Source organism: Spermophilus citellus (genome assembly GCF_964194105.1).
Source record: "Spermophilus citellus genome assembly, chromosome: 9".
NCBI classification, from domain to species: Eukaryota; Metazoa; Chordata; class Mammalia; order Rodentia; family Sciuridae; genus Spermophilus; species Spermophilus citellus.
This window is the reverse complement of record NC_138191.1, coordinates 104,752,216-104,770,893: the sequence shown is the minus strand read 5'-3', so window position 1 is coordinate 104,770,893 and position 18,678 is coordinate 104,752,216. Positions and strand designations below refer to the sequence as shown.

At 38.6% G+C, this 18,678-nt stretch overlaps 1 protein-coding gene across 2 annotated transcripts in view; it reads right to left on the bottom strand.

Annotated features, from left to right (window-relative positions):
* Nucleotides 1-18,678, bottom strand: part of TESK2 (testis associated actin remodelling kinase 2) — a 143,380-nt gene that overhangs the window by 12,108 nt on the left and 112,594 nt on the right. For both annotated transcript variants that reach the window (XM_081307214.1, XM_081307213.1), the window contains exon 5: nt 2,276-2,422. In XM_081307214.1, the coding sequence (XP_081163340.1) occupies nt 2,276-2,422 (147 nt within the window). The remainder of the gene's footprint in view (nt 1-2,275; nt 2,423-18,678) is intronic.

Here is an 18,678-nt window from a genome sequence, read left to right as displayed (position 1 = left end):
AGGTGAGCTTTCTTCCAGAAAGTCTAGTCCTGGTCTAGAATGATCTCCCAGGCTCTGAAAACTATAGTCTATGTAGCTAAACACTCAATTTTAAAATGCTGTATACTGTTCTTTAGTTATTTCCCAACAAAAGTATAAATACCTCTAGGTCAGAAATCCTCCTTTTCTAATATTCCTTCACCCATGGAGCCAGACATAGAAGAATAGGGAAAATACCTATCTGTATGATTAATTAATAATGTCACAAATTCCTATTAGAAGAAATGGTCCTCTATGAGTAGGAAGCAAAGATCTTGTTTTGGCTGGATGCCTAAAGTGACAAAATCAACTTAAGACAATATCTAAAGTGTTCCATCCCACCCATTTGCCTGGAATATGTGCAGAGTTTTTTTGTGGTGCTGGGAATTGAACCCAGGGCCTTGGGCATGCAAGGCAAGCACACTACCAACTGAGCTATATCCCCAGCCCACGTGTGGTTTTCTTACTCTTGATTTTCCAAAACATTCTGGAGGGAGAAAAATGTCTAAGGAAGGGATAAGATACTGCCTTCCAGATCCAAACTGACCAAATATTCAATTCTTACAGGTCTAATATAAATAAAGAGTTCTTCATAATGAGGCCTTAGTTGGTTCCCAGTTCCTACTTCCTAGTTTTGTGCTCCCTTCAGGAAGAGTACAGCTGCATATAAATGCCTCTGCCACACCCAGAAGCCTTATGATCATCTCCTTAAAGCAATTTTTCTCTACAGTAGTTTTTAAGACAATGGCCATGGTCCCTCAGGAACAGTACTATTGTTTAGAACACCAGAACCACTCCAATGTGAAGGAGCTAGGAACTTATGTTTTAGTCCTTATTGACTTTGAAAGTATATAGCTGCTTTTGTTTCCTTTGGTAATTTTTTCTTACAACAGAAAGGGTTTAGGAATATGTATGCATGCATGTGGGGAGCCACATTGAGTAACCAAGCCTTCCAGTCCTGATGCACCATGGGGATCTGAAAAATCACCGAAGTCTATCTTAGTAGTGCCATGATTTGTGACTTGGTCCCCCACCCCCACCCACCTCAGATAACAAGAAGGTTCTCTTTGTGGGGCATGCCCCTAGGGTTGAGTTACACTCACCTGTTCCCTTGTAGTCTTGCCCCTTCTGCCCTTTTTTGGATAGAACTTTCTAAGAACAAGAGTCCCCACCCCCCCAATAAAAGCTCACTTCTGATCCTGTTCCTTCTCTTGTGACTTTCTCTTGCTCTTCCTTTTGGGGAGCCTGAGGCTGAGATCTGGGGAGGCCCTCCTGAAACTTGTGTAAAGGTAAATTGTGTCTTTGTTTTATTTTGTGTCCCTGCAAATTCACATGAGCGATCTTAGTTCAGCTGCCTGCACTGGTCAGGGGCAGCATACGCATTTATGTATGTGTGCATATGTATATGTTAGGTTAGGGGATGAAATAACAGCTATTCTTGGTCAGGTACTAAATTAAATCCTTTCCTGAGAGACTTTAATTTGGCTCTTGTGCAGAAGTCACATTAGGTATATTAGATGGCTTTATAGTTCCCCCAGATTACTTATATCCCTTGTCATGGTGATATCCTGGGCTATTTGACTCTGAGGTACCAGTTTTGGAACCTGGCCAACTTCTGAAAGCAACTTTTTTTCTAGCCTGGTCACACAGAAATTCAGACAGCAAGAGACTACTACAGAGACCAGTTGATGCCACAAAGGAATTGGCAGGGTGGCAGAAACTTAATCACACAAACAGAAAATGGGTCAGTACATTATGACCTACTAAGTACTCAAAAGCTGCATCAACCTGGGCACAGTGGTACACACCTGTAATCCCAGGGACTTGGGAGGCTCAGACAGGAGGATTACAAATTCAAGGCCAACCTTGACAATTTAGTGAGACCCTGTCTCAAAGTAAAAAAGAGCTGGGAATGTAGCTTTAATCATAGAGTGTCCCTGAGTTAAATACCCAGTACTGCCAATTATTATTTTTTTACACAATACCTTTATTTTATTTGTTTTTATTTTTACGTGGCGCTGGGGAACAAACCCAGTGCCTCACGCATGTTAGGCAAGCGCTCTACCATTGAGCCACAACCCTGGCCCAGTACTGCCAATTATTAAAAAAAAAAAAAAAAATTTTAAAGAATAGTGAGATTAAATCTATAAGAAATTTCAATAATTCTAAACTCATTAATAATTGGTTTCTTATTATGGCTTTTTTGGTAAAACAGGATGGTGTCTCTTAAAATTTTATGAAAGTAAAGCTTTCATACCTTTGATGTGAGGTCCCGATGGAAAATGCCTTTGAAGTGAAGGTAGCTGAGGCCCACTGCTATGTCATAGGCCAGTTTCACCCTCACAGTCCAGGGCAAATGCAAGTTACTGTCTAGCAACTGCTCCAAGTTCCCAGAGTTGATATACTGTGAAACAGAAGGAAAAACCAACTATCATTTATCAGAAATGTTTAGGCTGAGATGAAACCACTGGAGAGTAAATACCTAGAAAATAGAGGCTACATGTTATTTATTTTTTATATTAGATGTTGATGGGAATTTATTTTTTTATTTATATATGGTGCGGAGAATCAAACCCAGTGCCTCACACATGCTAGGCAAGCGCTCTACCTCTGAGCTCAGCCCCAGTCCATATTTACTTATTTTTTAAAAAGTTACCAAGGGCTTGGTCAGTGTTGCACACAAAGATATCTTCCTTCAAAGAGATCACAATATATTAAGGGATATAGACTAATAATATCAAGGGGTAAAAACTAAAAATATAGGTATGAACAGGTATCAGAGTACCATGCAGTACTGAGGATACACATATTTATTTAGTCTGGGCATGTCAGAGGAAATAATCAGAAAGGATGACCTGGGTAGCATGAAAGGAGAATAATCTACACAGAAGAGAGTAGCACATGAACTACAGGTTAAGTACATGGTGTATTTAGGAAACTAATTTACTCAATGTGGCAAGAGTGCATGAATGAGGGGCTAGGGATGTGGCTCAAGTGGTAGTGCTCTCGCCTCACATACATGAGGCACTGGGTTCGATCCTCAGCACCACATAAAAATAAATAAGTGAAATAAAGGCATGATATCCATCTACAACTAAAAAATAAATATTAAAAAAGAGTGTATGAATGAATAAGGAGGTGAGGCTGATATGTTTTGCTAAAATACATGGACTTTATCCTGTCTCTAGGGAATAAAAGAGGAATTTTAAGCAGGGGAGTAACATGGGTCATATTAACTTTTTAAAGACAAGATCATTTTAGCAATGATGATAGGTGGATGAGAGTGCAGAATACAGAGAAGGGGAAACAGGACAGTAGTATAATAATCTCAATAAGAGAAAGTCTTCTGAGTTAAAAAGATAGAGGAGGCATTAGAACAAGGCAAGATTCAAAAATATATTTACATGGCAGGATCAAAAAAACCAAAAAACAAAAAACCCTTCATGCTGGGCATGGGGGCACTCACCTGTAATTCCAGAAGCTCCAGAGGCTGATGCAGGAGGATCACAAGTTCAAAGCCAGCCTCAGCAACTTAGTGAGGCCCTAAGCAATTTATTGAGACCTTGTCTATAAATTAAATATTAAAAAGGGATAGTGGGGCTAGGGATGTGGCTCAAGCGGCGACGCGCTCGCCTGGCATGTGCAGGGCGCTGGGTTCGATCTTCAGCACCACATAAAAATGAAATGAAGATGTTGTGTCCACCGAAAACTGAAAAATAAATATTAAAAAAAATTTCTCTCTCTCTCTCTCTCTCTCTCTCTCTCTCTCTCTCTCTCTCTCTCCTTTCTCTCTTTAAAAAAACAAATAATAATTTTTAAAAAAGGGATAGGGATGTGGTTCAGTGGTTAAGCACCCTTGGGTTCAATCCCTGGTACCAAACAAAAAACCCTTCATGTTTGCCTGGATTGGGGGACAAGAACAATGAAAAGCTGTAGGATGATCCCAGGCTACTGGTACCTGGATATCATTATTTATAGTTATAGATGGACACAATAGCTTTATTTTATTTATTTATCTTTATGTGGTGCTAGGGATTGAACACAGGGCTTCACACATGCTAGGCAAGTGCTCTATCACTGAGCCACAACCCCAGCCTTGGATATCATTATTAAATATCCAGAATATAGGGAGAGGAATAAATATTAGAAGCAGCAGCAGCAAAGTTAAAAGACATGAGGTCAGCTGGGCCATGTTGAATTTAAAGTACTTGTAGGGCAACTGAAGTAGAGATGGCCTTTAAAGAGTCAGTTTAAAATTGAGAAAGAGGGCAGAAGACTGTCATTTAGGAGACAACAACATTGAGCTGAAGCAGTCATTGATGCCAAGGAATTCAAGACATTGTCCAGGGTTAACACATAGGTATAAGAAATTAGAATCCTGAGGGACAAGAAAATATAAAGCAGCAGCAGAAAAAGAAGAACCAAGCAAGAAAGTCATCTCAGGCTGGGTGTGGTGTTGCACACCTGTAATCCCAGCGGCTCAGGAGACTGAAGCAGGAGGATTGATCGAGAGTTCAAAGCCAACCTCAACAAAAGTGAGGTGCAAAGCAACTCAGTGAGACCCTGTCTTTAAATAAAACATAGAATAGGGCTGGGGATGTGGCTCAGTGGCCAAGTGTCCCTGAGTTCAATCGCTGGTACCCCTGTCCCCCTGCCAAAAAAAAAAAGAAAGAAAAGAAAGTCATCTCCGAAGACAAGAAGAACATTCCAAAAAAGAAATGACCAACAGTATCAAATGCTATAGGATCAAGTAAGATGTGCTTGAAAGAGTTCACTAAATTTGCAATTACAAAGTCACTGGCAACTATGATCAGAGCAATTTCAGTGAAATGGGTAAGACCAAAGGAGTGAATAGGAGATAAGGCTATGGAAAAGCTACATGAAGATGTACTCTTTCAAGCAATTTGGTTGTGCTGGGCACACGCCTGCAATATCAGTGGCTCAGATGGCTGAGGCAGAAGGATTGCAAGTTCAAGGCCAGCCTCAGCAACTTAGCAAGGCCCTGTCTCAAAATAAAAATTAAAACAGGCTAGATGTGGCTCAGTCGTTATGTGGCCCTGGGTTCAATCCCTAGTACCACACCCTGCCCCCACAAAAAAAAAATCAAGTAATCTGGTTGTTCTTTGTCATTTCTTCATGGTCATGAAGCACTTCTTTGATTGAATCCATGCATACTCTACCACTGAACTACATCCCTAGCCCTTTTTATTTTTGATTTTGAGACAGTGGCTGACTAAGTTGCTGAGGCTGGTCTTGAACTTTCAATCCTTCTGCCTCAGCCTCCCAAGTAGCTGGGATTACAGACATGTGCCACCACACTTGGCAACAGCAAGTAATTTTTGCAGCTAATATTTATAAAGTGTTTATAATGTGTCAGATACTATTCTGAGGACTTCATGTATATTATCTTATTTTATCTACACAACAAACCTATGAAGTAAGTGTACTAAGAGACTTAAGTATCCCTTACCTGCAATGTTTGGGACCAGAAATGCTTCAGATTTCAGAGCTTTTCTAATTCTGGAATATGTGTATAGTGTTTATCTGTGTTACTCTCATTTTACAGAAGGCATTTAAAGGTTAAGCAACTTATTCAAGGTTACCCAATTATTAAGTGGCAAGTCAGGAAGACAATACAATCTGGCTCCAGAGAAAAAGCTCTTTACAACTACATTACATTGAAGAGTTAAAGACAGTGGTGACTGAGTCAGAGAGCTTCATGCACAATAGGAATTAAAAAATAAATGTAACTCTATAGGATGTATTATTTCCAATATTCTCCCAAGTAGAAAAAGGGGAAGATTCCTCTAAGAGTAAAATTTGTCTCTAATGCTTTTAGGGTGGGGATGACATTGAATTTACAAAGGAATGGGGAACCTAAAAGGATAAGAGGTGAGAGATTTGAATTCTAGTCTAATTATGCCTCCTGCTAGCCCCATTTAACTCTGGACAAATCAACTAAAAGGCTGTATCTCCTTAGGTTTTCCTATCTATCAGGTAGGTTTGATAACCTCTGATTCACCTAATTCATGAAGTTACTATGAGAATCTAATAATTTTTCTGATGTGGTAACGTAAGCACCAAAAAGAACCAGCTGGGGGCAGCATCATGCAGCACATCTGATTCCTTTAAGAGATGGATCAGGTTTGGTGGGGTGGAGAGAATGACTAAAGATACACCTTCTTACTTCTCAAAAGGGAAACCTGTCCATCTGCTTCATCCTGTTTGATAACTCATCTTTTAAAATCTTAAAATCATGTGTAATGAAGCACAATATCTTCTTTTCTTCACTCTAGCTAAATCTGCCCAAGGTTCACATTTAAGGTGTTTATTAGCTGGAAAAAAACTGAACTGGTAAACTCCAAACTATATGGGGGCAACAAAGCTGACATCTAATCTTGCAGTCAAGTTTCTTTAGCTCTAAGAGTCAAAATGTCTGAAGAGGTAAAAGTTCACTTCTTTGGCACAGTGAGAATGTGACATAGAAGGCTAGTTTTCAGGAAACACAGTGTTAACACTCACTGGGGGTGAACCTGAGTATGTGCAGAATGAGACCATAACACTGTATGGCCTCATTCTGACTCTCTGAAGGCCAGATGAGGCCAGGACTCTTGGTTTGGTTCAGAGAAACATAGGGTCTGTTCAGCCATGTCTCTGAAAATCTAAGAAATTCACAGACCAAGCCAGAAGATGGAGAGCATAAGAAAAGGTGGGATAAGATGAAGAATCATACTAAAAGATTCTGGCCTTTCCAGACAAGATGGAAAAAGCACAAACCAGGACCAGAGAGGAAAACAAATGAAGTTTATTTTTAAAACCCATTTATTTTGCTTGCCTGTGATGAATACATTGGTAGAACTGATAAGCCTTCGGCACTCAGAAACCACAACTTCTCAACTTCACAATGTCTTAAGACCTGTACATGTATGAAGAAAGGAAGTTTGTGATCTGCCAGCAAGGAAGATTTCTAGGTTGCTACAATGCTAATGTGCCCATTAGTTGGAACACTCCCTTCCCAGAAGCAACTCCTATTACAGACCTGCTATGCAGCCTCTAAACAAAGCCCTCAGTGGGAAGCAAAGGTAAGAGCAATTGCACTAGCACATTCAGCTTTCCCAGATGGGGATAACAGATGCTCAGCTTGTGTTTTCTTGCAAGCTACTCCCTTGGGCAGCCCTATGGGATAATCTAAGGCACTGGCCATTTAAAAAAAAAAAAAGATCAATTAATTAATTAACTAATTAATTCATTTTATTTTTGCAGTACTGGGGATTAAACCCAGGGGCACTCTACCACTGAGTTCCATCCCTGCCCTTTTTATTTTTTGAGACAAGATCTTGCTAAATTCCCAGGCTGGCCTCCAACCTGTGATCCTCCTGCTTTTAGCTTCCTAAATCTGGGATTAACAGGTATGTGCTATCACAGCCAGTGCATTGGTAATCTTTAAATAATTTAGAGAAGCTTTATCATTTTTTACTGTTTTCTTTAAATTTTTTTGGAGTTGTAGATGGACAGAATGCCTTTATTTTATTTGTATATGGTTCTAAGGATCGAACCCAGTGCCTCACACATGCTAGGCAAGCGCTCTGCCACTGAGCTACAGCCTCAGCCCTATTATTGTTTTATTTTAAACTTTAAATCCAGAAAGCCTTATCAACCAATCAAATGTTGTAAGTACTTCAGTATATCTCCACATCTCTGCAACTGTTATCTATAAACCTATACCAACTTTACCTATACCAAAACCTGATTCTTTCCTTCTTGATCTAATATTATAATAAAATTTCTTCCACTTTCTTTTTTTATATAAAAATAAGTTTGCTCATTAGATATCAAAATAAAGTAACATTAACATTGTTTACAAAACAAAAATCAACATTTTGCAAAATTTTTGAAGAGCCCACCGTTTAAATAAAAGATGTATTTAAAGTATATCATTACAAAATAAATTGAATTTTCTGGGTAAAGAGTTGGGGATTTTAAAATAATACTTAAAGTAATTTAAATAGTAATGACAATAGTATTGATAGCACTATTCTAAAGTGCTTTCATATATTCTTCTACACAAATATATATTTATATAATCATCACACATTTTCAGTATTCAACTTAGCATTACTCTTTTTCAATATTTCTATGTAGTCTTTTTTTAAAATTTTTTAGATGTTGATGGATCTTTATTTTATTCATTTATTTATATATGGTGCTGAGGTTCAAACCCAGTGCCTCACACATGCCAGGCAGGTGCTCTACCACTGAGCCACAACCCCAGCCCCTCTGAGATGTAGTCTTCATAATTAAAAAAAAATTATTTGTTCTAATAAGTTATACATGATAGCAGAATGCATTTTGATTCACTGTATTTATTTGTGTTTAATACCTGGCTTCATTAAAGGTATCTTCTCCTAGAAAGCACTCAATAACCAAATATGTGCTGTTAATTAAATAATGTTATGTAAATAAATTACTAAAAATGTAAAAAATCATTTTCTTTTATATCAGATGCCAATGTCCCCCCACCCAAAAAAAAAAAAAAATCACCAGAAGGAAAGGTTAAGTAGACACTGAGTTTTATACTTAGGAATATAAATTCAGGTTATTTCTACAACATTTTTTGTTTTGTTTTGTTTTGTTTTTTGAGACAGGGTATTTCTATGTTGTCCAGGCTGGTCTCAAACTCACAGACTCAAATAATTCTCCCACCTTGTAAGCTTAGTCCCAGGCATGTACTACAATATCCGACTTACTTTAATAAAAAAACTCCTCTTATTCCACCTCCACATGAAAATAAGAACCTGTCTATTTACATGAACATTGTATCTCCCTGTGTTTAGAACAGTGCCTGGCATATAGTAAATGTGGGTATATAAAGATATAAATAAGACTTGGTTTACACCTTTAAAAAGTTCAGTAAGAGACACAAGGGTAAGCAAATACCACCAATAACTCTATAGCACAAATAAACACTGAGGGTATGACAATGGAGACTAACTCTGCCTAGGAGTTTAAAAAGTTTCAAAGGGAAATAACATCTGTGCTAGATCCCAAAGGATAGTTAGGAGTTGGTGCTATGAACTGAATTCCTTGCCCAAATTTATATGTTGAAACCTAATGCTCAAAATGATGGTATCAAGGCCTGTGGATTTTGGGAAGTTAAGGGGTCATCAGGGTGGAAGCCTCATTAATGGGATCAGTACTCTAATTATTAAAGAGAGGGAAGTTGAGAAGACAGCATGTCGGTGGCCCTAGAATTCTTTAGAACCTTCTATTATCTAGGGACACAGTGAAAGGTTGTCCATCTATGAACTATTGCAATGGGTCCTTAACAGATACCAAATGTGTCAATGCATTGATTTTGGACTTCCCAGCCTTCTCAACTATGAGAAAAATACACTTCTGTTGTTTATAAGCCACCCAGTCTATTGTATTTCGTTACAGCAGTCCAAATGGACTAAGATAGTTGTCTATACAGAAGAGTATAGGTTCCTCCCATGTACCCCCAGTAAGGTCTGGTGGGTACCAACTCAGGTGCAGGCAGACACATAAACATGTTCACACACAGAATATTCTGGAATAGCTCTAGGCAATGTTCACTGCCCCCTGAGATAATATTAATTATACCCAGGAATTCTGTTCAGCAAGACTAGTAGCCTCACCTAATCATAACCAACCATTTTCAATGTACTGATACCTGTAACCAATCAAGTTTACTTCTGAACAATGGTTCAAAGGCATTCAAACAAGGTTTGAAGAAAATATCAACTGTAAGAATTATTCCTTTTTGAAAAACACCCAACTTGACTGGAGCTAGAGCACTTACCCATGGTAGATAATTGCTGTAATTCACACAGTAGAAATTATTGCTGCCACCTAATTTGTAGGGTTGTGCTAAGGAAGATCTGTCCACCCCTCTATCTATACAAACACTGAAAATCTGCTAGGTAAAAACACAAAGACAAATGGGGCTAGTCTCTGCACTTAGTTCACAGTTTAACTCAGATCATATCTAGAAAAGATGACACATAATCAAAAAACGTTCTTTCCACACTTGCAAATAACACGATCAGACATTTTACACAGAAATATCATTTTAAGTCTTTTTTCTATAGGTATATTCCAATTATTTTTAAATTTAATTTAATTTATTTATTTTATGTGGTGCTGAGGATCTAACCCAGAGCTTCACACCACTAAGCCACAACCCCCCAGCCCAGAAATATAATTTTTAAAAATTTTTTTTTAATATTTATTTTTTTAGTCATCAGCGGACACAACATCTTTGTTTGTACGTGGTGCTGAGGATCAAACCCGGGCCGCACACATCCCAGGGGAGCGCGCTACCACTTGAGCCACATCCCCAGCCCCTAGAAATATAATTTTAATAGTGGTATAAAAGCTGTATGGAAAGGCCAAGAAGGAATTGAGGCTGGGAGAACAGTTAGAAGGCTTCAGGAATCATCCAAGTGGGACTAACAAAGGCCTCAATAACACAATGGCAGCAAGAATGAAAAGAAGGCTAATGTCAGAGAGACATCTTAAAGGTAGAATCAAGGGGCAGGGGTTGTGGCTCAGTGGTAGAGTGCTTGCCTAGCATGTGTGAGGCACTGGGTTTGAGTCTCAGCACCACATATAAATAAAGAAAATAAAGGTCCGCTGAAAACTAAAATAAATACACACACACAAAAATAAATAAATAAATAAATATATTTTTAAAGGTAGAATCAATAGAATTTGGTGTTTGGTCAAAGGCAGGAAATTATTTTATTTATTTTTAAAAATAATTATTTTTTAGTTGGACACAATATCTTTATTTATTTATTTTTATGTGGTGCTGAGGATCGAACCCAGGGCCTCGCATGTGCTAGGCAAGCACTCTACTACTGAGCTACAACCCCAGCCCAGGAAATAATTTTAAAAGAAAGGTACACAAAGTTAAGTCCAGCACAATGCTTATTATCCCCACTATAAATATCTTACATCATTACCCTATCACTTAGGTTATTCCATTAACTTTCTAACTAATCTTCTTGCCCCCCTTTTCATCTTTTTTTTTTTGGGGGGGGGGTGAGTAGCAGATATTGAATTCAAGGGCACTCAAACACTGAGCCACATCCCCAGCCATTTTTTGTATTTTATTTAGAGACAAAGTCTCACTAAAGTTGTTTAGTGTTTCACTTTTGCTGAGGCTGGCTGTGAACTCTTGATCCTCTTACCTCAGCTTCCCAAGCTGCTGGAATTACAGGTGTGTTCCATGGAACCTGGCTTCCCCTTTTCATCTTTTTTTTTTTTATATTTATTTTTTAGTTGTAGTTGGACACAATACCTTTATTTTATTTATTTACTTTTATGTGGTGCTGACAATCAAACCCAGGGCCTTGCATGTGCTAAGTGAGTGCTCTACCACTGAGTCATAACCCCATCCCTCCCCTTTGTATCTTAAAAAGATTTAGTCCTTGGGCTGGGTTGTGGCTCAGTAGAGCATTTGCCTAGTATGTGCGAGGCCTTGGGTTTGATCCTCAGCACCACATTAAAAAATAAATAAATAAAGGTATTGACAGCTACAACAACAAAAAAAGATTTAGTCCTTAATTCCAATTTACTTTTAACTATATAGCCAAGATAATTTTTCTGAAATACCAATACGAAGCCACTCCTTTATAACAATTATTCAATGATGCTCTCTTACTTTTAGTATAAACCCACAATTCTGAGCATATCATACAGAGCCTTTCACTCCTATTTATGAAAGTCTGATCCAGTTTACCTGCACATTTGTCCACATTGCTGATCACTTTACCTAGAATACCCTGCCCCCACCTACACCTGGCTAATATTCACTCATTCGTGAGGATTCAGTTCCATTTCGTGGAAACCCACAGGCAGGGCTGCATTTAAGAATGACCTTCTAGGCCAGACACAGTGCATTCCAATAATCCCAGCAATTGGGGAAGCTGAGGCAGGAGGATCACAGTTTCAATCCAGTGATACCCTATCTCAAAAAAATAAAAAGGTCTGGGGATATAGCTCAGTTGTAGAATACCCTTGGGCTCAATTCCCAGGACTGGAAGAGAAGACAAAGAAAGGAAGACATTCTACACAAAAGCAACACACAGTTAAGAAAATGATGCAGATGTTGGTAGTTCTGCTTTCTTCTTTCTTTTTTATTAACCCTTTCTGCATAAGTAGGGGAAAAGGAATCTGTAAGTTGAGATGGGAAATTCAGTATAATAGAGAAGTCCACAGAATACAGACTTAGACTACCTAGGACTAAATCTCATCTCTGACTACCACTAATTGAATGGATTACCCAATTTCTTTAGTAGACTTTTATAAAATGGGAATAATCATAGTACCTAACCCAAAGCATTATTATGAAGATTCAAGGAGCTGATGTACATAAAAGGTGAAGAGCAAAAGTGAGCAGTTGATATACATAAAAGGTGCAGTGCTGGGAATCAAACCCAGGGGCCTTATATATGCTAGATGAATGCTCTACCACTGAGTCACACCATAACCCTGTTGTTATTATTCTTATTATTATGTTTATTATTAGTGCAGAAGTTTTGGAATACCAAGATGAAGCATCTATAGTTAGTTTGGCAGACAGTAAAGGCTACTTAAGATTTATAAATAAAGGTATAATATGATGTGATGGGGGTTGGAATATGTTTCCCTAAAATATACTCAAGTCCTAAACTCTAGTACTTGTATTGGAAATAGGGTCTTTGTAGATGTAATCAAGGTAAGATGAGGTCAACAGGAGTAGGATGGGCCCTTAATCCAATATGACTGGTGGCCTTATGAAAAGAGGAAGAAGAAAGTGGTCTTGGTAGTGCATGCCTGTAATCCCAGTGGCTCAGGAGTCTCGGTAGTGCATGCCTGTAATCCCAGTGGCTCAGGAGGCTGAGAGGTAAGAGGGTTTAGAGTTCAAAGCCAGCCTCAGCAAAAGTGAGGCAATAAGCAACTCAGTGAGACCCTATCTCTAAATAAAATACAAAATAGGGCTGGGGATGTGGCTCAGTGGCCAAGTGCCCCTGAAAACTCAATCCCGAGTACCCGCCTCCAAAAAAAAAAGAGGAAGAAGAGACACAAACATAAGGGAAAATATCATGTGATGATGGGAGTAGAAAACGCAGAGGAAGAATCTAAAGGATTTAGCAACTGAGTGGTAGATATGACAACTGAGAAAAAAAGAGTCAAAGGCAACTCAGAGATCCCAAAGTTAGAAGTTCAGAGCATCAATGAAAAGAGATCCCAGAATCTTATCTTACTTATTGTGCCATCAATAAGCCAGAAAACCTAGCATCAGTGTCAATAATCATAGTAGCTAAATCAGTGGTTTAGCAGATCCCGGCTCTGTGGCTGGGTCTTCTACAGAGGAGGGTCTGGGTCCTGACCTAGTTCTCACTGTAGCCCAATAATGCCTTTGTGCTGGCCACTGTATGTTTGTTGGTCAGCTCTAAACACAAAGACTAGCAGATATCCCATCCTGCTGGTTTGGTTTAAAGAAGAAAAGATAGCTTTGTTACCTCCCTGGGTAATTCCAGGACAGGCATTCCAAGAGCACCCTGTGGGAGGCTTGTGCTCCAAAGGATCTTCCTGTTCTCAGTTGAGAATCCATAGCCGCTGTAAGAATACATCCGCCAAAGCCTGAGTTTGCCTTGGTATATATTACCTTTCCCTTCTAGGTTGTTCACTCAGGCCTGCCTGACTTTGTAAACAGTCAGTAGTAATGAGGTGACTCAAAAAAGAAAAGGGCCATTAGTTCTAGCTACAAAGTAAAAGGATTTGACTAACCCAAAATGTTTCAGAATATTTAAATGTTTCATTCTTTCTAACTTCACATGTGCTTATCTTACTTCCCAGGATACCCTTCTTCCCCATTGTAGCTTTTCTAATTTTTTTTTTTTTAACGGAGGATACAACCCAGGAATGCTTTACTACTGAGCTACATACCCAGCACCACCCTCCTTTTATTTTTAGATTTTCTTATTTGAGACAGATTCTTGCTAAGTTGCTTAGGGTCTCACTAAATTGCTGAGGCAGCCTGGAACTTGCAATCCTCTAGCCTCAACCTCCTGAGTTGCTAGAATTATATATGTAAGCCACCACTCCTAGCTGTTTTGCTAATTTTTATTTATCCTTCCAAACCCAGCTGAGACTTCTTATTCTGGAAAATATTCCCTGATACTCCATTACTCGATTCCGTATTTTGTACCTTTTGTGCCACTTCTGCATCCTGTAAATATCTCCACGCCTGCTTTTTTTTTTTTTTTTGGGGGGGGGTGTCAGAGGTGGGTACTAGAGATTGAGCCCAGGGCCACTTTATCAATAAGCTACATCCCAGCCCTCTTTATTTAATTTTGAGACAGGGTCTCACTAAATTGCTGAGGCTGGCCTATAGCTTGCAATCCTCCTGCCTCAGCCTCCCAAATTGCTAGGATTATAGGTATGCACCACTGTTCCTGGCTCTACTCTTCCTTATCATGTACTAATAACTTTGGTTATAGGGACCAGGTCTCACTTTGTAAGCCCAGAATCCACTAAAGTGAATAGTAAACAGTTGAATGAACAAAGGTATAATAAAGTGCATTTAAATAAAAGGTTTTTAATTTCCTTTTTTTATTGGAATTCCCCCAACTCCAGCTTAGAATTACTTATGAAAAAAAAATGTAATTTAAGGGCTGGGGGTGTAGCTCAGTGTTAGAGTGTGTTTGCCTAGCATGTTAAAGGCCCTGGGTTCAATTCCCAGTAAGATAAAAAGGAAAAGTATACTTTTAGAGGAATTTTCTGATAAAATGTCATGCAAAAACAAACATAATGCCTGCTATATGGTAGGTACTGAAGATAAAGTGATAAAATAGTGTGTTTGGCCAATCAGTAATATAAAGTTCTAAGGATACTTTTACCATTACCCTATCATAGACTCCTCAAAATAATTAGTATCCTTTAAACATATGGAAAATATAACTGAGATCTCCTTTTGGAAAGTACAGAAGATATTTCTTTTATCAGCAGTTCCTAAAAGGCAAGTAGAAGGCAGACATAGAAATATCTCCCCCTCTTTTTTGGCGGGGAGGGGTGTACCATGGATTAAACTCAGGGGCACTCAACCACTGAGCCACATCCCCAGCCCTTTTTGTATTTTATTTAGAGACAGGGTCTCACTGAATTGCTTAGCACTTCACTTTTTGCTGAGGTTGGCTTTGAACTTAACGATCCTCCTACCTCAGCTTCCTGAGCTGCTGGGATTACAGGTGTGTGCCTCAGCACCCAGCTCCCCCTCTTCACTCATACTTCTTACATACAGATACTGAGTATGACCCATTCACCACTAGTCTTTGTGTTTGGAGCCAACCAACAAAAATACAGTGGCCAGCGCAAAGGCACTTTTGGGCTACAGTAAAAACTAAGTTATATGCTTGTTCAGCATACCTAAAGTAGTATATGTATTTTTCTGTGCATTTAAATGATTATATAAGAAGACCCTTTATGCACAAGATTCAAAAAATATAATTGCTGGCTGAAGATATAGCTCAATAGTAGAGTACATGTTTAGCATGTACAAGGCAATGAGTTCTATCCTCAACACTGAAAAAGATTACACTTTCTCTGCAGATTATAACTCTTATATCAAACATTTCACAATCAAAATAAAAATATTAAACATTAAAAGATAAACCTGCAAGGGCTGGGGCTATAGTTCAGTGGTAAAGCACTTGCCTTGCATGTGTGAGGCAATGGGTTTGATCCTCAGCACCACATAAAAATAAATAAAGATACTGTGTGTTCATCTACAACTAAAAAAACAATTAAAAAGATTATTAACCTGCAAATCAAATCTTAAAGAAATAAGCCAGCAATCAATGGGTTAGGCATTTTAAAAAATTAATTAATTCCTTTTTTTTGAGAGAGAGAATTTTAATATTTATTTTTTAGTTCTCGGCGGACACAACATCTTTGTTTGTATGTGGTGCTGAGGATCGAACCCGGGCCGCACGCATGCCAGGTGAGCGCGCTACCGCTTGAGCCACATCCCCAGCCCCAATTCCTCTTTTTTTTTAAAAAAAATTTTTTGGCAGGGGGTGGTGCTGGGGTGATGTGGTAATAAGCATCCTCTTTACCACTAAGCTACAACCCAACTTCTAGACATGATTTCAGTCAGGCCAGATCTTTTAATTACTCCATTCAGTCTGCTTTTCTATCTCAAAATATAGGAGAACTTTACCTCAACATACTAGTTGGGACCAAGTTCTAAAGCACTGTTCCCTTCAGCCTGCTACCTCACATATACAACCCTTGTACTCTCTCTGGGTCAAGACAGGAACCTTTGATACTTAGTACTGGGCTCAGAATGAACAAAGCAATCTGTTTTAAGGAACACAACGTACCCTGACCCAGCCACACTAGATCTGAGGAGTAGGGTATTGATAGTAGTTAAAATGAAAAGAGAAACCAAAAGAGGTTAAGTTTACATATATATAGACGATGGACCTTTATATTAATTTATATTCACTTATATGTGGTGCTGAGAATTGAACGCAAGGCCTCACACATGCCAGGCAAAAGGGCTCTACCACTGAGCCACAACCCCAGCCCAAGGTTAAGTTTTTAATTAAGGTGATTTATATCAAAGGAGACCCTGTCCTCAAATGAACTAATCCTTTCTTCTGCCTCCTCAGCTACTATTTAGCCTCTGTTTAAGGAAAAAGTCAAGCAAAAGTTTTAAAAGAGCTGGAAATGCAATTAAATGGTAGAGTGCTTGCTTAGCAGGTGCAAGGTTCCAGATTCAATCCCCAGTACCACACACACAAAAAAAAAAAAATTAAAGGAAGTAAACTCCAAACACAAATGGTATTTTATAATGGTAAGTGGTAGGTAGAGAGAGGGAACAAAGATTTCCAATTTTCTCTGGAAAGATCCAGCTTCCCACGACAGCTGTCCCTGTAACTGCAGGCAGAAATTTCCTCTAAGGATAGGTAACCAAATTCCCTCAAGTTCACAGAAGTTCAAAAAGACTACTTGGAATTATCTACCCAAATGAAAGAGTGGGAAGAGAGAACCCAGCCAGTTCCAGTTCTACAGCACAGAAAAGATTTCAGGTCTGGGACAGACAGAAATATAAGGGCCATCTACACCCTAAAGGAAAAACAGAAGAGTCTTTTCTTTTACTCAGTTTCAGACCATCTCAAGTGTCAGAATGAGAAAATAAATGAGTGAAACCGGAAGAATAATTTTGTTGAGGGAGTGGTGTTGGTAATCAAACCCAGGGCCTCACACATGCTGAGCATGCAATCTAACACTGAGCTATACTTCCAACCAGATGGATAATTTTTTGAATGTAGTAAATCTAGATTTATTTTACCTTTTTTTCTCCCCAATTAACCATTTCTCTACTTTTTTGTTATTGTGGTGGGGACTGAACCTGGAGTGCTCATGATTTGTACGATACCACCTATACTTTAAAATTACCATTTTGGCTGTTCTGTAGAAAATTTACTATAGCAGGACAAAAGTGGAGACAAGTAGACCACTTAGGAGGAACTTGATTTACTTCTGATGAGAGATGAGATAGCTTGAATAGGGGTGGTGTCTGTGAAGATGCTTAGAGATCTGTTTTTGCAGATAGGAATGCAAGGTCTTGGTAGTGACTTTGATAAGAAGGAGAATGTGGGGCTGGGGTTGTGGCTCAGTGGTAGAGTGCTCTTCTAGCACACATGAGGCACTGGGTTCGATCCTCAGCACCACATAAAAATGAAATAAAGATACTGTGTCCACCTACAACTAAAAAATAAAAATTAAAAAAAGAAGGAGAATGTGAAATCAAATGATGCCATTGCATCATCATTTACTGAGATATGAGGAATACTTAGGACAGTATAGCTAAAATACTTCCCTTACTTAGCTATGTGCTCTTTAACATTGTAATCAGCAAAGCCTCTTCATTATAGAAAACCAGACTCAGCCTTTGTCTGAGCCTTTCAATGACAGCACAACATTGCATTCTAAGGTTCTTCCTTGGACAAGATCTTACTGGTGTGAGGCAGGTGGTGAGAATAGTATTTATTATTAGGCACTGATGTACAAATGGCATTGGACCTGATCTTACTGAATTTATCTGGAAAGGGTTTCCAAATTCAGTGACTAGGGGCATTCCCTGCTTCTAGTCATTTAGAATATTTTTGAAATAATTTAACTCAAACTCCTTAAACCCTTCTAGTAACATTATATCTAGATCTGCTGCATTACTTGAAAGTTGGCCTTGTGGTTAGGGATGTTGTTCAGTGATAGAGCACATGTTTAGCATACATAAGGCCCTGGATTCAATCCCCAGCAAGAAAAAACATAAATTGGTCTTAGCTGATTCTCAGAGAGTACCAATGACTGATAGAGGAAAGATAAAAAGTAGGTAAATGGATGGGCTTGGTAGTGTACATCTGTGACCCCAATAACTTGAGAGGTTGAGGCAGGAAGACTGCAAGTTTAAGGCCAGCTTCAGCAACTTACCAAGACCTCGTCTGAAAATAAAAAATAAAAGAGTCAGGAAATATAGTTTAGTGGTAAAATACCCTTGGGAAGGAAAAATAAAAGCTATCCTTGATATTGCCAAATACAATAAATTTTTGGTTAAAAAATATTTTCTCATCCAAATATCTTAGT